General features: G+C 34.1%; 1 protein-coding gene across 2 annotated transcripts in view; it reads left to right on the forward strand.

Moving 5' to 3' along the window:
- Window positions 1–23,843, forward strand: part of LOC143231724 (uncharacterized) — a 143,323-nt gene that overhangs the window by 94,479 nt on the left and 25,001 nt on the right. The window contains exons 1-3 of one of the 2 annotated variants that reach the window (XM_076466341.1): window positions 18,954–19,081; window positions 19,685–19,899; window positions 22,969–23,322. In XM_076466341.1, the coding sequence (XP_076322456.1) occupies window positions 18,958–19,081; window positions 19,685–19,899; window positions 22,969–23,322 (693 nt within the window). In that variant the 5' untranslated portion in view covers window positions 18,954–18,957. Of the gene's footprint in view, window positions 1–18,953; window positions 19,082–19,684; window positions 19,900–22,968; window positions 23,323–23,843 lie in introns of those variants that run through there. The other variant, XM_076466340.1, reaches the window with a different exon arrangement.

Here is a 23,843-nt window from a genome sequence, read left to right on the forward strand (position 1 = left end):
GTTAACGAGTGGGATATGAGCCCATATTACAAGCGCTGCATCCATATTTTATTTTGCCTTGGGTAGCAGAAAACCATGTCACAATTAAAACAAGAATTATCAGAGACGTACTGTTTACTGTTAATCGAAACTAAAACCACAGAACGTTAATACACTCTCTGAGTACCATCTGTTATCAGTGTATGCAAATTATTATATTGTTAAACTTCTCCACGCTATTGCACTCATTGTTCGGCTCGGGCCTCTGGTCTTTAGGAGAAGTCCGCATCACATATGTATAGATCACCAGTGAACCGAGTCAACTGTCAAAATCCTAATGCTAAATAAAGATATGTCAGAAACTTCTCGTGAGGTAGTTAGCCATATAACAGTGAAAACCACATAAACAAACCAGAAACATGTGTAACCACATCTTATTAATTATGATCGTGAATACAACGTGACTATAACGTGTATGAACCTGCATAAAGCTAAAATTGTCTTTTTCTACGTCTGTTATATCCGAACTCGTCAATGAGATTCGAAAAGTTTAACTGTCGAAGTATATTTCGTTTTAGATTTATTAATTACAGACTCTTTATTGGTTTTGTCACATTCTATATTTCTTATACAAAAACTGTTTATACAGCTTTGTCACATTTTATATTTATTATATAAAAACTGTTTATACAGCTTTGTCACATTCTATATTTATTATATAAAAACTGTTTATTCAGCTTTGTCACATTCTATATTTATTATACAAAAACTGTTTATACAGCTTTGTCACATTCTATATTTATTATACAAAAACTGTTTATACAGCTTTGTCACATTCTATATTTATTATATAAAACTGTTTATACAGCTTTGTCACATTCTATATTTATTATACAAAAACTATTTATACAGCTTTGTCACATTCTATATTTATTATATAAAAACTGTTTATACAGCTTTGTCACATTCTATATTTATTATACAAAAACTGTTTATACAGCTTTGTCACATTCTATATTTATTATACAAAAACTGTTTATTCAGCTTTGTCACATTCTATATTTATTATACAAAAACTGTTTATACAACTTTGTCACATTCTATATTTATTATACAAAAACTGTTTATTCAGCTTTGTCACATTCTATATTTATTATACAAAAACTGTTTATACAGCTTTGTCACATTCTATATTTATTATACAAAAGCTGTTTATACAGCTTTGTCACATTCTATATTTATTATACAAAAACTGTTTATACAGCTTTGTCACATTCTATATTTATTATATAAAAACTGTTTATACAGCTTTGTCACATTTTATATTTATTATACAAAAACTGTTTATTCAGCTTTGTCACATTTTATATTTATTATATAAAAACTGTTTATTGAGCTTTGTAACATTTTATATTCATTGTTCAACGAGTGTTTAGACGGCTTTGCCACATTCTATATATATTATATACAGATTGTTTATTGGGCTTTGTCATATTCTATATTCATTGTACAACGAGCGTTCAGTCGGCTTTGTCACATTCTATATTATATACAGATTGTTTATTCGGCTTTGTTACGTTTTGTTACTTTTTATTTGTTTCAGTTTCAAAAACGATCACTAGAATTTGGTTCCATCATGTACAAGTATATTACCAACATTACAGTTTGACAACATCATGTACAAGTGTATTCTCAACATTACAGTTTGACAACTTCATTTACAAGTGTATTCTCAACATTACAGTCTGACAACATCATGTACAAGTATATTACCAACATTACAGTTTGACAACATTATGTACAAGTGTATTACCAACATTACAGTTTGACAACTTCATGTACAAGTATATTCTCAACATTACAGTTTGACATCATCATGTACAAGTATATTACCAACATTACAGTTTGACAACATCATGTACAAGTATATTACCAACTTTACAGTTTGACAACATCATGTACAAGTATATTCTCAACATTACAGTTTGACAACATCATGTACAAGTATATTCTCAACATTACAGTTTGACAACATCATGTACAAGTCTATTATCAACATTACAGTTTGATAACATCATGTACAAGCCTATTGTCAACATTACAGTTTGATAACATCATGTACAAGCCTATTGTCAACATTACAGTTTGATAACATCATGTACAAGCCTATTGTCAACATTACAGTTTGATAACATCATGTACAAGTATATTACCAACACTATCTCAACATTAGAAAGCGTCTATAAAAAAAGAGAAACACACTTGACTTAGCTCTTTCTGTTGGTTTAGATTGTGGAAATGAGCCTCAAATTTCTGTAATTACCAGTGTGGAAAACTTTATCGATCCGTTTACTGTCACGGTTCCAACATCAGTCAAAAAAGAACGACTGATTTCTTTTTGACGAAATTATAAGTTTGGAATTTTGTGATAACACTGTTATATACATCAAAACGGTGTTACAAAACAGTGGTAGTTTGGCCAATTATAACGAAAATACATCAGTTCTGAATTTACTATTGGATGACAGTATGGAATCTTCTACATCTCCATCATTGTCGTAGCTTGTTACTCCTCTGAACTGAGTTATACTCAATATGAAGATATAATTCAGCATCTCAGTCTTAAACATAAGAAAAGCAGGTATTTCGCTAGTGATTTATGACTTATAATCGCCCAAATAATGGTTAGATATGCTTAAAAAGGCAGTAAAACAAAAACTTAAGCATACGTAGATGTATACTGCTACGAGTTTATAACTTTTTACAATAAATAAATGTAGTTTAGTATTAAAATTTGAAGTGATTCTTGAAAGAAAAGTAATTTAAATTTGTTTGTGTGTGGTAACGAGGTCGGTCAAATTGACTAGCTTTGTTTAGATTTAAGGTAGTTACTTAATCAGTAAAATATGAAACTTAACACATAAAAAATGAATATTACTTTCCATAAGGACAAGTAGAAAGAGAGTATTATGAAAATCATGCTCCTATCAGTAGCAAAAGCAACGATTCACGTGTAGGATTTGAAAAAGCTTTAACATTTCATCTTTGTATCAGTCAAACAGCTCGTTCTAGGACGGGTGCGACTCGTAATCTGAGGGTCGCGGGTTCGCATCCCCGTCGCACCAAAGATGCCTGCCGTGGGGCGTTATAATGTTACGGTCAATCCCACTATTCATTGGTAAAAGAGTAGCCCAAGAGTTGGCGGTGGGTGGTGATGACTAGCTGCCTTCCCTCTAGTCTTACACTGCTAAATTAGGGACGGCTAGCACAGATAGCCCTCGAGTAGCTTTGTGCGAAAATCAACCAACAACCAACGTTCTAGGACAGCTGAAAGTAAGCACTCTACCATAAAAAATCACACTTTCTAATCAGAAAGAAAATATTTGTTTGTTTTTATGCTTCACTGATTTATTTCTGTAAAACTGAAAATGTTTGTTAAGTTTGTTTGTTTACTTTGGAAGTTCACCCAAAACTGTGCAAAGGTCATTTGCGTTATCCGTTCTAATTTTGAGCTAAAACACCAAGGGGAAGGCAGCCAGACATCAATGTCTTTACCAACTTTGAGACTCCTCTATTCAAATAGCAGGATTTGATTGCCACTCTTATAACACAAGGTGCAAAATGTAGCTTAACAGATAGAGAGTGGAAATCATGGAAACCTAGTGAGGCACATTAACTACCAGGCTACACTCGATCCTCCAGATTATTTAAATGGAATATTATCAGAACCATTAACAACAAGGTATTTTGCATTTAGGTATTAAAAATCTATCCTAGAGTTTAGTTGTGTTTAGTGAAAACGACAGGGATTTTTGAAAACTAAGAGGAACCAGTACATCTAGGTAGAGTAAGTGAACTGTACAGATTCACAATTTCAGTACCTGTGTCGATACAGGAACCAGTACATCTAGGTAGAGTAAGTGAACTGTACAGATGAAAACTAACAGGAACCAGTACATCTAGGTAGAGTAAGTGAACTGCACAGATGAACACTAAAAGGTAGAGTAAGGAACCAGTACATCTAGGTAGAGTAAGTGAACTGTACAGATACACAATTTTAGTGCCTGTGTCGATACAGGAACCAGTACATCTAGGTAGAGTAAGTGAACTGTACAGATGAAAACTAACAGGAACCAGTACATCTAGGTAGAGTAAGTGAACTGTACAGATGAACACTAAAAGGAACCAGTACATCTAGGTAGAGTAAGTGAACTGTACAGATACACAATTTTAGTGCCTGTGTCGATACAGGAACCAGTACATCTAGGTAGAGTAAGTGAACTGTACAGATGAAAACTGACAGGAACCAGTACATCTAGGTAGAGTAAGTGAACTGTACAGATGAACACTAAAAGGAACCAGTACATCTAGGTAAAGTAAGTGAACTGTACAGATGAAAACTAACAGAAATCAGTACATCTAGGTAGAGTAAGTGAACTGTACAGATGAAAACTAACAAGAACCAGTACATCTAGGTAGAGTAAGTGAACTGTACAGATACATAATTTCAGTTCCTGTGTATCTTCAATTGACCACACGTGACAATCTTAGTAGGTAGCAGGCTGTATAATGGTTTTTAATTATTAATTAGGTAGTTTTATTCACCCACTAATGGCCATCAGTCCGTTTTTACAAATATCTACAAAAATCAGTGACGGATTTAAGGTTGTGTGGGCCCAGGAACTACTAATTTTTGTGGGCCCTACATCCCATATAATTTAACACAGAATAAAACTATCAATGGACCTCCATTAAGACTATGGGCCCTGGGGATGAGCCCCACTAGCCCCAATCTAAATACGCCACTGAAGAAAATGTTCAGAGTTTAACATAATTTAAGAAACTAATAAATTGTATATAATTACCAAATTGAGAATTGTGCGTCTTATCAGCCGTAGTATTGTTTTAGTTTCCTTTAACCCAAGTATTGATGACAATAACTTGATAAATTATCATCATTACACTGACGTGAGTATATCTTAAGACACCGGTTTCGTAATCTGAACGTACCTATAACTACACTGAGAAAAGTGCTTTCATAATCACTATTATTTACAGGTCTGGAATGCTATTTCTTTCAACGTAACTTAAAATGATAGCAGTCTATATTATAACTTAAGTAAAGAGTTTCTTTTCTGTCTTCGAGGTTCGGCATGGTCAGATGGTTAGGGCGCTAAACTCGCAATCTGAGGGTTGCGGATCCGAATCCACATCATACCAAAAATGCTCGTTCTTTTAGCCGTGGGAGCGTTATAATGGTACTGTCATTACCACTATTTGTTGGTAAAAGAGTAGCCCAAGAGTTGGCGGTGGGTAGTCTTATACTGATAAATTAGAGACGACTAGCGCAGATGACCCTTGTGTAGCTTTGCGTGACACTCAAAATAAACCAAACACATGTCTTCGGTGAAGGGCTGCGTTTATGTGATACAGTCATTCTTTGTTTTGATACCCGTGGTGAGCAGAGCACAGCTAGCCCTTTGTGTAATTTTGTGCTTAACTTCAATACAAACAAATCTCCGTGTTGAACGTCGTTACTTCACAATAATATTGTTTCTTTGTTAAGCTTCCTCCACTATTTATAGAGTCGCACTATCTGTATCTTTTTCCAGTAGCCATCTTTGTTACTTCAGTTCGTCATATAATTTCTTCACAAGTTTCGTATTTCTTATGGTTGTACGATTTCCTGTTATAAATGAGATCAAAAATGAAATTAATAACTCTTATTGTACAAGAAAGACAATGGAACATCGTTTACTCATATAGTGACCTCAAAAAAATATATAATTTATCATATCCAACAATAACTCTGTACCGCTTTGTTTATAACTTGTATGTTGGATTGCCCCAAGCAAAACTGTACTGCATTTCATTTTGTGTAGTAGAACTGAATGACAATCAAGCCGCTTGCCCCTTGAGAACTTTAGGATATTTTATGAATTTTTAAACTACAGAAATACGTGATGTATTCGTTTGGTTTTAAGGACCGCCTCTGGCCGAGACAGTCAGGTAACACGCAGGTGTGCACCACTTGATGTAGATTGTGTTAACCAATTTACAAGCACGAAAGTCAAAGACGAATAGCAATAGGTGTATACCCTTGAGTAACATTTTCAACTAGTTTGCTAACAACAGTATTCATTAAAACAAATACCCAACCTCAACTATAGTTTAGTAGACTCGGACACAACTAGTTCTCTATCAGTGATCTGAAAACAAAAATAATCAGCTCGTGTTCTGGATATTTATTTTAAATCGCTGCACGTGATCCTCGTCTATAAAAAAACGATTTCCATCGTAAAAAAACTGCATATAATAAAAACCTACAACCAAGTCAACTTGAAAGTTTGTTTTCTATTGTAAATAAAGCATTGCTATTGATTAGGCCTATCGTCTTAAAAGAAAATATGTATTAAAATGTGTTCTGAAGTACCTACAGCTCAAGGTTTCATTCTTTGTGTAATTTAGAAAAGAGAAAACATGTTTTCAAAGTTAAAGTGATCACTGCTATCATTTGGAAAAGAGAAAATATGTTTTAAAAACTAAGTGAGCAGAGTTGTCATTTTGAAGATGGAAGATATTGTTTTAAAAGACAAACCAATTAATATTGTCATTTTGAAAAGAGAAAATATTATTTAAAAAGCGAACTGATCAGTTGTGTCATTTTGAAAAGAGATCTATTTTAAAAGGCGTAGGGAGCAGTGCTGCCACATCTCGTCTTATTTTAGGAAGGTAAGATGCATTTGAGAGACGAACAGAGAAGATGTGATGTCACTTTTACGTTCTAGGTGAAGAAGACAGGTTGATAGAGAAATATGCTTTATTGTCGTATAAACTATTTTACAACAACCAATGAAATGCTACTGCTATCTTATTAAGTTTTTACATTCCTAAAACAAACACTGGTATATTGCACGATATCACATTACAAATTGGTTTTTCCTCTTCTGATACTTATTCATTTCAGCTTGGCTGCCCATCCGTGAAGCAGCCTGACACCAAACTGTAATAATTGGTTTGTTAAAGTTTCTAACTGTTCGTTTTCTGAATATTTATCTTCTATTTTCAGTATTTAAGCGACCTCTGTCTGTCGACTGGTTGCTCACAAGTGTAAAATCTTGAGAACGAATATACGCAAGACACTGTGAACGTAAATTACTGAATCTGTGATGAATATGAGGTCTTTATACAATTTATTGTTTATGGCCACATGTTTGTTTATTGTTTCATTTAGTTTCTTAGACACTATAGTGTTATTTTCTTATGATATCGACTATCATATGAAGTAAATACAACCTAATTATTTTTTTGATATAATCAAGGGGCTTTATAAGAAATGCCAAGCTTAAAATAACACGTGTTACTGTAACAATGATTAGAATAACATGTGTTACTGTAACAATAATTGTAATAGCTTGTGTTACTGCAACCATTGTTAGAATAGCTTGTGTTATTATAACAATGATTAACGTATATTGTGTTACTACAACAATGCTATGAATAACTTGTATTACTACAGACTAAAATATTTCATGTTTCTTATCGTAAATAGGATTTACGTTTTTTTTATACAGCTTCAAACTTACTTACACTGTAAGATGCAAAGTAATTAAACACTGTTGACCAGAAATTAATATTCATATTATTGCTTCTGAGAGACATCTAACGGTTTTTAAGAAAAGCTAGAATTTACTAATTTTAATTACTTCTGATAGTGTTCTCTAGAAATTATAGTTTGATTTATGTTAGGAAATCAACAAACTAATAGCCTTAATAATCACGATAAAAATCGATCTACTTCGCTGATGCCTTGGGTGTTACCCATTGGTTGAAGTGTCCGGACCATAAATCCTAGACTAGCTTATGTCCCATTGATATCCGCATATTTGGGTCGTGAATGCAATATAAAAGTAACTTTCAAATTCCACTGTTAAATCAGACAAAAACACTCAAAGAGTTAGTTGTGGATGGAACTAACTTGATGTATTTCCTTTTTTACCACGAGTTCAAAAGTAGGAACTAGGGATGGCTATAAAAAGACTGTCGCTTTAGAGTTTGTTTGTTTTTTTAAAAAGCTGTTTTTACATAAAGAGTTGATTACCTTATATTAAAATGATTTTAAATGTGCAAATCAAACAGATGAACAAGTCACAAGATAACAACAGTTTATTCAAATTTTTAGCGAAACGGAACATATTAGAACTACATTTTGGCGTTTTGGAGGTAACTTGATACCATCGAAAATTGATTCGGTTTTGGGAGGACATGTAAAAGCCTTTCCCGATGCAAAATATTTATACACTCAACCCATAAAGATGTGTTTAGTTCGAGATTTAGAGTTTAAATACCCGTTGTACTTACGTGACCATTATAAACCCTAGAGGGACGGGTGTGGGTGTACTTTAAACGTGACCATTATAAACCCTATATGGAAGGGTGTGGGTGTGATTTAGACATGACCATTATAAACCCTATAGGGAAGGGTGTGGGTGTGATTTAGACATGACCATCTTATAACAGAGCCTTTTGTGATGGACATTATGCTGCATAGCTATTTTCTGGATGCACGGTCATTAGATATAATAAGACTAGACGTCACGACATGGACTGTGACGAGTTGGTGAGGCTCCAAAACTGTTTAAATATAGTTTACTCAATCTCTGTTATTATACAACATACTTATATGCTCCAGGGAACTTTCGTTCAGCGCAACACTTTATTGACTGAACAGGAGTATTAATAACATTAAGAAATCTAAAACGGTATAAATGTACAGCACAATGTCTTTAAAATTACATCGTGTGTGTTTCCTTATATGGCTATCTACTGAGCCCAGCGAGAGGAATCGAACCGCTGTTTTCAGCGTTGTAAATCCGGAGACATGCCGCTGTACTCGCTAAAAGTACATCGACAACTGGCGAAACATTCATGTGTAAACCGTTAAGCCTAATACTCGTGATAAAACAAATCAGTCCGGTATTACTTTATCACAATTATTAGGAGTATAAGATCCGATACGATTAACACATTCTAATGAAAATCGACAAGTAGTGTTAACAATATTGAAGATGAAATAAGACCATGAAGGGTCAACTAATTCTAGTCTTTAAAACTACGTTGATTTGTTAATTTTGTTGTTCAGTTAAGTTACACAAAAATCCAAATATTCTGTGCCCACCCCAGGAATAGCAACCTGATATTTTAGCTAAACAAATCCTTAAACTTACTTCAGAGGTACCACGAAGGAGAACTAAAAAAGGGCTCTTTGTGCCACTAACTTTCTCTAATTTTAAAGTGAAAGAAGAAGGTACTAGGAAGGAGAACTAAACGAGGGCTCTCTGTGCTACTAACCTTCTCTTATTTTGAAGTGATAGAAGAAGGAACCAAGAAGGAGAACTAAATGAGGGCTTTCTTTGTCAGTAACCTTCTCTAATTTTGAAGTGATAGAAGAAGGAACCAGGAAGGAGAACTAAACGAGGGCTCTCTGTGCCACTAACCTTCTCTAATTTTGAAGTGATAGAAGAAGGTACCAAGAAGGAGAACTAAACGAGGGCTCTCTGTACCACTAACCTTCTCTAATTTTGAAGTGATAGAAGAAGGTACCAAGAAGGAGAACTAAACGAGGGCTCTCTGTGCCACTATCCTTCTCAAATTTTGAAGTGATAGAAGAAGGTACCAAGAAGGAGAACTAAACGAGGGCTCTCTGTGCAACTAACCTTCTCTAATTTTAAAATGATGGAAGAAGGTACAAGGAAGGAGAACTAAACGAGGGCTCTCTGTGCCACTAACCTTCTCTAATTTTGAAGTGATAGAAGAAGGTACCAAGAAGGAGAACTAAACGAGGGCTCTCTGTGCCACTAACTGTCTCTAATCTTGAAGTGATAGAAGAAGGTACCAGGAAGGAGAACTAAACGAGGGCTCTTTGTTCCACTAACCTTCTCTAATTTTGAAGTGATAGAAGAAGGTACCAGGGAGGAGAACTAAACGAGGGCTTTTTGTACCACTAACCTTCTCTAATTTTGAAGTGATAGAAAAAGGTACCAGGGAGGAGAACTAAACAAGGGCTTTTTGTACCACTAACCTTCTCTAATTTTGAAGTGATAGAAGAAGGTACCAGGAAGGAGAACTAAACGAGGGCTCTCTGTGCCACTATCCTTCTCAAATTTTGAAGTGATAGAAGAAGGTACCAAGAAGGAGAACTAAACGAGGGCTCTCTGTGCAACTAACCTTCTCTAATTTTAAAATGATGGAAGAAGGTACAAGGAAGGAGAACTAAACGAGGGCTCTCTGTGCCACTATCCTTCTCAAATTTTGAAGTGATAGAAGAAGATACCAAGAAGGAGAACTAAACGAGGGCTCTCTGTGCCATTAACCTTCTCTAATTTTGAATTAATAGAAGGTACCAGGAAGGAGAACTAAACGAGGGCTTTCTGTGTCACTATCCTTCTCAAATTTTGAAGTGATAGAAGAAGGTACCAAGAAGGAGAACTAAACGAGGGCTCTCTGTGCCACTAACCTTCTATAATTTTGAAGTGATTGAAGAGTTACAGCTGGTGACAAAATTTCTCACCACCAACTTTTGGATAGCAAAAAGTGGGATTCACTGTTACATAATAATGCCTTCACAGCTGAAAAAACAAGCATGTCGGAGGATACGAGTCGAATACCCTAACTATCAACTCATTTTCCAGTTGATACTTAGATTCGATAAGGTATGAAATTTTTCAATGATATAAATTAAAGTGTGGTTGTGCTGAGTATAAAAGTGTTCTTAAAAACTAAGATTCGAAATAAACTGTTAAGTTTTCAAACGTTTATCAGGGACGACATGTGCAAGATGATAAGAGGAACCTCCCTCTTCACCCCAGGGACGACATGTACAAGATGATAAGAGGAACCTCCCTCTTCACCCCAGGGACGACATGTACAAGATGATAAGAGGAACCTCCCTCTTCACCCCAGGGACGACATGTACAAGATGATAAGAGGAACCTCCCTCTTCACCCCAGGGACGACATGTACAAGATGATAAGAGGAACCTCCATCTTCACCCCAGGGACGACATGTACAAGATGATAAGAAGAACCTCCCTGTTCATATCAGGGACGACATGTGCAAGAAGATTAGAGGAATCTCCCTCTTCACAGCAGGTATGACAGGTGTAAGATATTAGAGGAACCTCGCTCTTCACAGCAGGGACGACATGTGCAAGGAACCTCCCTCTTCACAGAAGAGACGACATGTGCAAGGAACCTCCCTCTTCCCTCCAGAACTCAAACGATCTTGTTGCCCTTTGATTTAAACGTTAAAAAATAAAGTATTCGTTTTAAAACATTTAGGGCTAAGAACCATATTATATTTCAATTACATATCTTATAGTAGTGAACTTAAAGCACAAGTTCTTCTATCACATTTAGCAACACTCTATTCGAGAAATCAATGTCTAATCATTTATCAACCTAGCTTCGTGTAGTTTTTTGTGAGCCGCCGGCGACATGATTTAACTAATGGTTTCAGACTTTAGAATTTCAATTTCAAGGACGTGTGTATTCTTCTACGGTTCCACAAAAGTCGATTCAACTTTTCTTTTATGTATTAGACTAACCGGCCTGACGATGTCTGACAGTGAGTGAAAGGCCAAGTCAACTGATTCTAAAAAGTGAAGATAGGATAACTGAAACGTTTATTGTACACTTTACTTGGAAGAAAATTGCTTAAATATTGGGCTTTAACTTATCTACGTCATATTGTAGTGTATTTTTACACCAATGGATATGCATAAATTGTTGTTCAACTTTTAAAAAAAAAAAGTTTGCTAAAAAAATGTTTTGATTATAACCGTCAGAAGAAGGGCGTCTTTTGTCTAGTTCTTGATCTATTTCCAATGTGCGTGAGAAACGTACGTGATTCGTGTGTATGGTTAATGCAGATAAATTATTATTATTTCGAACAATTAAGCTGACCGAGTTACATAAACGCAATACTAAAGAAGAGGCTTTCAACTCTCGCTTCACCACAGGGATCGAATCCCAGAACTTAGAGTAGTGAGTCGGTACAATAATCGCTCACAAACATTGAACTTAACAATGGCAGAGCTTTTCTTGGATAATCCAATGATTTAATGACCCGAACATGACAGTAGAAAAGCTAAATAAAACATGTATCTACTTTTGTTTTCGGGTTTCTCAGTACAAACGTACATGCAGTATCTCCATAAGTTTGTTTTGTTTGTTCATTTTTGAATTTCGTCCGAAGCTATACGAGGGCTACCTGAGCTAGCCGTCCCAAAATTTGAAGTGTAAGACAAGATGAAAAGCAGCTAGTCATCACCACCCTCCGCCAACTCTTGGGCTACTCTTTTATCAACAAATAGTGGGGCTGACTTCACATTATTACGCCTTCACTGCTGAAAGGGCGAAAATGTTTGGTGCGACGGGGATTCGAGCTTGCAACCCTCAGGTTACGAGTCGGGTGCCTTAACAACCTGGCTTTGCCCTCTCTATTTAGAGAGATTTGTAAAATTATACACGCACATTCATACATGTATATAGTATTGACATATTATCTACAACATACGGTTTTTCAGTAAGAATTAGTGAATACTATTTTCATTCAGAACCTATAACATGGAACATTTTTTTAAAATCAAAAATGCATAGCGTTTTAAAGAAAAGTGTTTGCAGAGCCGTCTCCTGTGTGAACCTTGTATTCAGCGTCCCCTGTAAAATTTGACAGAAACTTCTAATTGCAAAGTCGATTTTGGCACCCTTTGAGGTAGGCGTCCTATACGTCATTCATCCTGAGATTCTGCCTTATATCTAAGCTGTATCGTTTTTTGTTTTTGTTTTTTAGACGTGGTAATTGCGTAAATAACTTCCTTTGATTACTTCGACGTTGTAGAGTTCATATAGCAGCCATCTTGAGAGACAGAAAACAATATTGTTATACGAAGAAAGTAGATCGACAAGCGTTGGCATGAAAGGGTTAAAAATAAAACGAAGAAAACTATTTATTAAAATAGGAAACAGAATGCGAGACTTAAAAATAAAAAGGAAACAAATCATTACAACTATCTGATAAAAATATCTAACGCTGTTAATAAATACTCTTTGGTAAACTGAGAGTGGAGTGAAAATGTACTTTTAAAATATTGTATTCTTATTGTTAAGTTGTTAAACACAAATGTTTTAGGAAATTATGTAATCAGAATACTGATTATCTACTCTTTCTTTCTCACGGTAAATAAAACAATAGATATAACCTTTTTCAGTAAGAGTCAAAATATAAAAACAAAGCCCAAACTCTCTCTTTCTTTCTCACGGTAAATAAAACAATAAACATAACCTTCTTCAGTAAGAGTCAAGATATAAAAACAAAGCCCAAACTCTCTCTTTCTTTCTCACGGTAAATAAAACAATAGATATAACCTTCTTCAGTAGGAGTCAAGATATAAAAACAAAGCCCAAACTCTCTCTTTCTTTCTCACGGTAAATAAAACAATAGATATAACCTTCTTCAGTAGGAGACAAAATATAAAAACAAAACCCAAACTCTCTCTTTCTTTCTCACTGTAAATAAAACAATAGATATAACCTTCTTCAGTAAGAGTCAAAATATAAAAACAAAACCCAAACTCTCTCTTTCTTTCTCACGGTAAATAAAACAATAGATATAACCTTCTTCAGTAGGAGACAAAATATAAAACAAACCCAAACTCTCTCTTTCTTTCTCACGGTAAATAAAACAATAGATATAACCTTCTTCAGTAAGAGTCAAAATATAAAAACAAAGCCCAAACTCTCTCTTTCTTTCTCACGGTAAATAAAACAATAGATATAACCTTCTTCAGTAGGAGTCAAAATATAAAAACAAAACCCAAACTCTCTCTTTCTTTCTCACGGTAAATAAAACAATAGATATAACCTTCTTCAGTAAGAGTCAAAATATAAAAACAAAGCCCAAACTCTCTCTTTCTTTCTCACGGCGCGTAAAACAATAGATATAACATTTTTCATTAGGAGACAAAATACAAAAGAAAACAAAGCCCAAACTCTCTCTCTTCATTAGTACATAAGACTATAGACATGATCTTTCTCAGTAGGTCAAAGTGTCTTCTGCCAAGAATGAATAAAGTAATGTCACATGTTAGGTTTCAAAACGTTCGTGATCTCTGTTATAAGAAATAATTGTTAGATTTTAGAAGGTCCATGATCTCTATTAGAAGGAACAAATGTTATATCTCACGTGCAATGAAAAAGAGAGTTTGGGTTTTGTTTTTATATGTTGACTCCGACTGAAAAAGGCTATGACTATTGTTTCAGGTACATTCTGAAACCTAACATGTTTTTTTATAATAGAGATAATGATTATTTAAACTAAAAATTTGCCACTACGTAATAAAGACAGGTCATATGACCTTTCTCATTAAAGGTCAATGGTGAATAACGTAAACTACATTTCTTACTAAAGAAGTCAACAATCAAGAATGGAAACTTTTTGTCCCTATGACGATATTTTAACTTCTGTTAATAGGTTTCAAACATAAACAGTTTAAGTGATTTTCCCATACGATCAAACACAAACTACATAATCTCCTTAGCCAGTAGAATCGAATAAAAGTAACATGGCCACTTCTATCATCATAATCAAATGAAAGTGACGTAACAACTTCTTTCAGTAGGATCAAATAGAAATATTGTGATAACTCTCTCTCAAGTTCAAATGTATTAATGATTTGTTCGTTTGTTTTCGATATTCGACAACCTATAAACTACTCTTATCGTATAAAGGGAGTCGACCGTCTAATGCATAAAACATTCACGTCCCTATAGCGCTGAGTGCAATTTTACGGCAAAGGGACTGGAGCCATGAATCCTCAAATTCACAGTCCAACCCATTATCAAGTAAAACATGCACACTCCTGATAAAATAGTAGGATCAAAAATCAAAGACACAACATCATTTTTTAATCTAAGACAGAAAAACAACATAATCAAAGGTGCAACATCCCTTGTTAGGTCGAGACTATCAACAGAAATCTGTTGCTAAGGGTTCAGTTTTTAATTAGTTGTTAGTATGCACTATAAGGACACTGAATCACTTTTTGTGCAAAGTCAAATAGTGTTTAGTACATTTAAACAATATATATAGAATTATCTAGTAGTGCTAATGACATATTTTGTAAGTTCGTATTTCTGTGTAATTATCGCATGTTGCATTTTGTATTCGATTCTGTGTAATTATCGTATGTTGCATTTTGTATTCACTTCTGTGTAATTATCGCATGTTGCATTTTGTATTCACTTCTGTGTAATTATCGCATGTTGCATTTTGTATTCGATTCTGTGTAATTATCGCATGTTGCATTTTGTATTCGATTCTGTGTGTTTTAAAGTGTAAACAGAGAGGCTGCTCGATTATTAAAGCATCCGAGACTCAATAAACATAGAGCAGAAACATATACAGATCAGATAAAAAATAGACTGAAGTCATAAATCAACAGGTCTTCCAATGTTTATCAGTGGCTAATGTGTCCAAATTCACAGCTTTCGTGACTCGTTTTATTGGCATGCAACGAGCCATGAGATTCGGCACTTTCTATAACAAATGTCTCCCTAGAAATCTTTTCTCGTTATCAGCGATTCCGATGATTGAAATGTTGTGAACCATAAGAAGGTCATTTTAAAATTTTGCTTTCTTTCGTTCTCAAGTCTTGATAGATACGGACATCTGCTATAACTTCCAAATTCTGGATGTACAGTTTTCTCATAATTACAGTTTTCTCATGAATAATACGTCAACAACATTTATGTATTTTCGAAACCACACGTCCACGTTTTTGTGTTTTAAGTTTGGGATAAATTATCTGCATGTTGTTTGCAATGGGAAATCCGACAACAACAACAAAAAGACAAAAACGTAATCACATCTTTCTCTCCAAACACGATTACTTTGGATCATGTACTGGATTAACACCTCTACTATAAACACCTTGAAAATATGCTGTAGTTTCACAACTACAGTTTAAATGTAAACATCATAAAAAGTTTCATTGAACTAACATGTATTTCTGAAATCTAAACATGCACCTGTTTTAACCTAAATTGAAACATCTTGAAAGCGTGTACTGCTTTATTCTCTACAGTAACTGTAAGCGTCTAGAGAATGTGCTTAAAGTGCCTTGAAAAAGATTCGCATGTGGGTACTGTTGTTGGTATTGTTGTAGGTACTGTTGTTGGTATTGTTGTTGGTACTGTGGTAGGTATTGTTGTAGGTACTGTTGTTGGTATTGTTGTAGGTACTGTTGTTGGTATTGTTGTTGGTACTGTGGTAGGTATTGTTGTAGGTACTGTGGTAGGTATTGTTGTAGGTACTGTTGTTGGTATTGTTGTAGGTACTGTTATAGATATTGTTGTAGGTACTGTTGTAGATATTGTTGTAGGTATTGTTGTAGGTACTGTTGTAGATATTGTTGTAGGTATTGTTGTAGGTACTGTTGTAGATATTGTTGTAGGTATTGTTTCACATTATAAATTTAAACATGAATCCTATATTGATATGATCTCCACATTAACCTAAACATCTTTAATCACGCTGTGGTTTGACCTTCACATTAATCTATACATCTTGAATCGCCTCTGGTTTTAACTTTCATATTAATGTAAACATCCTGAACCATCACTTCTCTTGATCTCTATATTAATGTAAACATAATGAACCTTGTCCTAACTGGACCTCTAAATTCATTTAAACATGTTGAACGTTTTCCTGATGCTAACTTCCACATTAACCTAAACCTCTTGAACCTTATCCTGGTGTTAACCTGTATATTAACCTAAACATTTTTATTTATTAAGTAACTTAGTTTCTACGTTATAAATCTAAATGTATTTAACTCTACTATGGTTAAAGCACTATATTATGAACCTAAAATATTCTATTCTAATCTTAATAAATAGTTTGTTTGAGAATTTTCCTGAAAATAACATAAAAAATACAGCATAGCCCTTCGTAGATGGAAAGGCAGTTAGGCGACAGCACCCACCTCCAACACTTGGACTATTCTTTCAGGATTGAATGTTAGGCCCAAGACTGGTGGTATACTTACAAGTTTAGGTGTCCGCGATTAGAATTCCCTTGCATTATTCTAGAAATCCTGTATTTAAAGAATTATAATAAAGATATTTACTCAACCACAAACACTTTGCTGGTCGTTATTTATTTTTCAAATATCTTTGCAAAAACATGCCAAGATAGGAATTATGAAATATAAATATTCTTATAAAGCCGGTAAACAACAATAATAATTTGGTGACTGCATAAGCTGTCTTGTCTTCTGCACCTTAATTAATGCACAAATATATACATATATATATATTGTTATATAACACATTAACAGATGCTCTAAGTTCGATCACTTCACGGGCCCGGCATGGCCAAGCGTGTTAAGGCGTGCGACCCGTAATCTGAGGGTCGCGGGTTCGCATCCCCGTCGCACCAAACATGCTCGACCTTTCAGCCTTGGGGGTGTTATAATGTGTCGAGCATTCCCACTACTCGTTGATAAAAGAGTGGCTCAAGAGTTGGCGGTGGGTGGTGATGTCTAGCTGCCTTCCCTCTAGTCTTACACTGCTAAATTAGGGACGGCTAGCGCAGATAGCCCTCGAGTAGCTTTGTGCGGAATTCTAAAACAAACAAACAGACGATCACTTCACAATCTTTCCCTCTACCCCTATTCACATAATTCCACCATCCTGCTTGCTCAAGTGCATCACTGCGTTTCGTGATTCAAGGTTGACTCGACTTACCAAAGGAAGGTAAGCAACTTACGTTCCACCACATTGTAATCAGCTCTGTGCCAGACAAGTGTTTTGTTACGATCACTTTAACAGAAATCAAGTCCTTAAGGTAAAACAAAACTGGTTTCATTTTTAACAGTACTTTCTGGTGAAACGTTTGAAATTTGTAACATTCGATAATTGTAAAGTGGGTCTAAGGGTTGGTTTTTCTCTGTACAGTTGTCTGATTTGCTGTTAAGCGCATAGCTGTGCAGTAGAGTGTTTTATTGTTTTACACATGCAGACTTGCCGCTAAACCAATGAGGGTTTTTGATACCATATTTTCAAATCCTCAAAGTTTCTAGAATCGATAACAAAATAATTATCAAACCTTATTCATCTCTATCAAGTATAACAAAAATATAATGCAATGTATTATATCAAAAATGACCCACACAGCTACTGCGTTTATAATATTTTTACTATTTAAGATGCCTCGAACACAGAGGTCTATTATCTTGGAATGCTCGTGTGAAGCTACAAAAGGATATCTGTCCCTAATTTGAATAAAGGACGATGTGGAGCAGACAGATAGTAAACAAAACCCACCATCTTCGGCTATCTAATATAATACGGAATTTGACAGTCAGTCTTATAGCGCACCTTAGAGTACAAAGTGCGAAGCTCTTCCTTGCAGCATAAACGGAACGCGAACCGTGAACCCTCGGATTCACACTTCGTACACAACTCAAGTAACTGTAGCGTAGAATACTGGAATTAAAAAATGTTTTTCTTTCAAGCACTTTCGAATAACCACAAACCCACGTATCAGGTAATAACTAATATCTATAATACGAATCTTTGGAACCGAGGGTGTAATTGGCCATGTCTGGTGTTTAGTTGACATTAACACTTTCCACTGTGGCCAGCACGTGTTTCTTTCGTGCGCGTGGCTGTAATTTTACGTGTTTCGCTTCCCCTACGAACTTCACTAGTAAAGGAGTTGGGTGTCACTGATGCATATAAACTGGTAGAATGATTAATGGTTTCCACGACCGTGCACCACTATGGTGCAACCTGTTGTCATTTCCTCTAATTTGTGAACGAGCACGCACAAACAGAGTTCAAGTGTTTGATAAAAGCAGCCAATCAGCTACTGCTGTCTCATTTCTTGCTCCGCCCAGTTAACTCTCAAGTACGTATGAAATCCGCTTGCTCCTTACAACTTATCGTGGAAATAGGATATTTAGACATAAAAGGTACTTCAAACGAAAGTCACACATGTAGTTTGTATTCCCACTGCGAACTTAATGGAGACTGTTGCAGTAAGTGTTCTTTACATTGTTTTAGGCGTAGTGATCATTTTTAGACGCATGTACACCTAAACATTTTCTGTACGTCTGTCTGAGGTGAAATAAGAGAATAATAACAGCCTGTCTTAGTGAGGTTGTTATAAGATATCCAGGTGTCTTAACTTTATTATTGTACGTTTAACAATTAAGAACAAATGAATCACCGAGAAACTAATAATATATTTCATGTGGTGGCTTGACATATCAACTAGAGTTATATTTCAAGTGGTGGCTTGACATATCAACTAGAGTTATATTTTAAGTGGTGGCTTTTACACCATGTAGGTAAACTTTTCAAGTTTCGCTTAAAACATTTGTAATCTCGAAACTGGAAGTAAACCGTAAATATTAGCAAGTGCCTTGAAATAACTTGGAGCAAAGCAGCGAATGGTCCTCAAATACTGGAAAATGTTATCTGTAATGGAACTGAAACTGATCCGTTAACATGACTGAGTGTTTTCATCTTCTTTTAAGCAACACTGCACCTAATCCATGAATAATACCAGGTATTTCATAGCTGTTTAATGTATTGTGTAATAACGATAAATATAATATAAACCTGGTGTTTTTGCACAGAACTATCTAACAGAACTCGAACCACTTCTTCTTGGAGATCGTCCAGTACACCAGAAGACAAACCTCTTACCCTTTCTCCTTGGAGTTGCTTCGCATCTTCTGACCCAGATGGTAATACCAACTACACTATCGGCACGACAGAGAGCACGCTCTACGGGAGTCAGTTCTGTAATGAAGCTTTTGAACGTCTTGGCTTCCTGAAACAACCTGAACAGGTTTAAGTGTAAATTACTGTTTATTAACGGAAATGTAATATGTTCATTTTCCTTCCACCGTGTGGTGAATAATGGGTTAATATTCTTATGTTTACGATACAATATATTCATCGAGAATATAATAATTGGGAGGAACTTTTCAAATTAATGTAAAATTAAAAATTCCTCTATGAAATGTAAAAAACGTAAATTTGATCACAATATCGATCGTAGAATGTAGATAGATGTTTAAAGGTCAAGACACAATCATTGAACTTTGACACATGAAAGGGATAGAACTTTTTTTACATGATTTTTGACAGATAAAAGTACCTTCTAAAGATCAATATGTGTAGTTAACTTGTTTCGATCACATAATATTATTTATAATCATAGTTTAATAAACTTTTACTTCAATAAACTACAATATTGCAAGAAGAACCCTGTTATTTTCTATTGCTAGGCTATAAATCATCTGTTCTTATCTTTCTTTTCTGCCTGATTATGAATATAAGTTGTACATTATCTGAGAGAATATTCTGTAGATGATTTATCTTATACTTCAGTTAATAACACTTCACTAGAAACAGTACATTATCTGGGACACTATTCTATAGATTAATTTAATTTATATTTCAGTTAGAAACAGTACATTATCTGGGACACTATTGTATAGATTCTTTAATTTATATTTCAGTTAGAAACAGTACATTATCTGAGACACTATTCTATAGATTTTTTAATTTATATTTCAGTTAGAAACAGTACATTATCTGGGACACTATTCTATATATTCTTTAATTTATATTTCAGTTAGAAACAGTACATTATCTGGGACACTATTCTATAGATTCTTTAATTTATATTTCAGTTAGAAACAGTACATTATTTGGGACACTATTCTATAGATTCTTTAATTTATATTTCAGTTAGAAACGGTACATTATCTGGGACACTATTCTATAGATTCTTTAACTTATATTTCAGTTAGAAACAGTACATTATCTGGGACACTATTCTATAGATTCTTTAATTTATATTTCAGTTAGAAACAGTACATTATCTGGGACACTATTCTATAGATTCTTTAATTTATATTTCAGTTAGAAACAGTACATTATCTGGGACACTATTCTATAGATTCTTTAACTTATAATTCACTTAGAAATAGTACATTATCTAGGATAATATTCTATAACTAATTTTAATTCATATTTATGCACTATAATAAGTAATACTATTCTACTGCACGTATAACATAATACCTTACTTCTAACCAAAGCTATGTTTGGCCTTAGAAACATACATAGTCTGGGATTTAGCGTTTAATACCTAATCAATATACTCAGTTCTCTCTCTTCATGTTTTCCCATTTCCAGAAGTTTTGTAACTGCTATAAATTTTTTCTTTCGTTTACTTACCCACAAGAATTGAATGTATTTATTATATATAACCCTGTATTATATCATAAAACTTGTATATGCAATGAACTATAAATGTGATTAGTAAAAGCTTACAACACCAAATCATTGGTTGAAAACATGTTTTACAATTCTTATGTGTTTGTGTGTGTTTGTGTTTTATCTATATTATTACATGTTTACAAATAATCTCTGTAACGTAGTTTCACCACAGAGAACTTAGCTACAGTACTTGTTCTTTTAACACATGTAACTCATTTAAGCTTAGACTTTGTTTACAATAAATAAAATCCATAAGCCAGATAAGTTTTTATGTTGTTTATTATAAATGAAAGCTATAAGTTATATAAGTTTGTACATTGTTTACAATCGATGAAAGTTTTAACTCACCTAAGTTTACTTTTGTCTTTGTTGTTTACACCGCTCTCAAAATATTATTATTTTACGACAAAGTTTTCAAGAGAGTGAAACAGTGATAGTGAATAAAGGGACCTATAGTTTTCTATGTTATTCTGGTAAATTATATTTGTCAGCTGTTAAAGGTACAGTATAAATATATTGGGTTATTTTTGTTGATGTGTTTAGGATTTTTCTACAGTAGGTGCCTGTAACTTGTAGGTGATAAATTCAAAAATAAACGAACAACACGTTCTTTACTTGCTGCCAAAATAATATATATCTATTCGAACTAGTTAAGCAGCTGTACAATAAATTATTTACGCTATAGACATCATTGACATATCATAAAAACTATATATAGTTTTCTTCTTCTTGCAGAATAATCCACTTAGGCCTAATCAGTTGCTTTAGAATTTCTGTTTACGAGCCAAACTATCTTTTTCTATTTCTATCGCACTAGTATTTTGTGTATAATTTCCTTACAACGTAGCGTGAGCTATCGCAGCCGTATTCTGCTCTTCCAGTAATCGTTTGGTCTTATTTTTTAAAATATCTTCTGTTTCTTTTTCCAAAGTGCACTCAGGCTGATTCAGTTATGTTAGAATCGTATTTTAACAGAATAAGTTCTTCTTATTATATCATTTTCTAGTGTTACTCTCACTTTAATATTTTAAACGTTAGGCCTATGTTAATCATTAGGCCTGTCATTTCTACCATCTTCAAATTTTCCTTGGCCTTGGCTTTACACTGTTGTGCTATTGTATTTTTCTGAGTGCTATTTCTATGTTTATTACTAAATTATATGCTTGCTATATTCTTTAAATCAATGAGTTACAAACACAACTTCCAATAATTTTCTGTTTTAACTTTCTTATAATAAATAACTAGAAAATAATACAATATTCATTCACAAAATAAACTAAGTAATAAGATCTACAATAAACAGTCTTTTATATTATGACAATATTCTACATTCATAGTTCGTAGTGTATATTTAATAAGGAGGAATATTTTCACTATTAGCTTGTTTAAAATCAAATTTAGTATCGTAAGATGGCCGAACCTTGTTGTATATTATAATTATTGGGATTATGACCGAAAATATCGCCCATAACATAAAAAACAGATATCCAACCGATGAAAAATGGATTCTAATCTTCATAAATACTATCGACATTTTAAATGAGATATAATAATTACTGAGTTGAGTTCCAGTTCTCTTCTATGGAAGTAGCCTGTTTTGATCAGAATTTAACATTAACTGCTCCAGGCACACAGCGACCAAATGCCTTTCAAGTGTGACTACTGTCAAAGACTGTTCAAACACAAGAGAAGCCGCGACCGGCACATTAAACTACACACCGGCGACAAGCGATACCGTTGTCAGCACTGCGAGTCTGCCTTCTCTCGGAGTGACCACCTGAAGATTCACATGAAGACCCACGATCATGCTAAGCCTTTCCAGTGCACTCTCTGCAACCGTGGCTATAACACTGCCGCTGCTCTCACGTCACACATGCAGAACCACAAGAAAACTCGGGAGTCAACGTCAGCTTCTACTGTGTTGCCGATTTTCCACTGTTTTCTCTGTTCTGGTTCGTTCTCTACATCGAAGAAGCTTCAGGTAGGAATATAATTATACTGTGATGAATGACCTTACCTTTGTATGAAATTTTAAAAGGATTACTACTTCAGGTACGATTTAGAATTTTCAACATTTCCTGCCATCCTATTTCGTATATACATTTAGGATTTTCAACATTTCCTGACAATCCTATTTCATTTATTAATATATTTAAGATTTTCAACATTTTCTGATAATCCTATTTCATATATTAATATATTTAAGATTTTCAACATTTCCTGATAATCCTATTTCATACATATATATATATATTTAAAATTTTCAATGTTTCCTGACAGTCCTATTTCATATATTAATATATTTAAGATTTTCAACATTTACTGATAATCCTATTTCATATATTAATATATTTAAGATTTTTAACATTTCCTGACAATCATATTTCATACATATATATATATATTTAAAATTTTCAATGTTTCCTGACAGTCCTATTTCATATATTAATATATTTAAGATTTTCAACATTTTCTGATAATCCTATTTCATATATATATATA

This window comes from Tachypleus tridentatus, chromosome 11, assembly GCF_004210375.1.
Source record: "Tachypleus tridentatus isolate NWPU-2018 chromosome 11, ASM421037v1, whole genome shotgun sequence".
In the NCBI taxonomy this organism is placed as follows: Eukaryota; Metazoa; Arthropoda; class Merostomata; order Xiphosura; family Limulidae; genus Tachypleus; species Tachypleus tridentatus.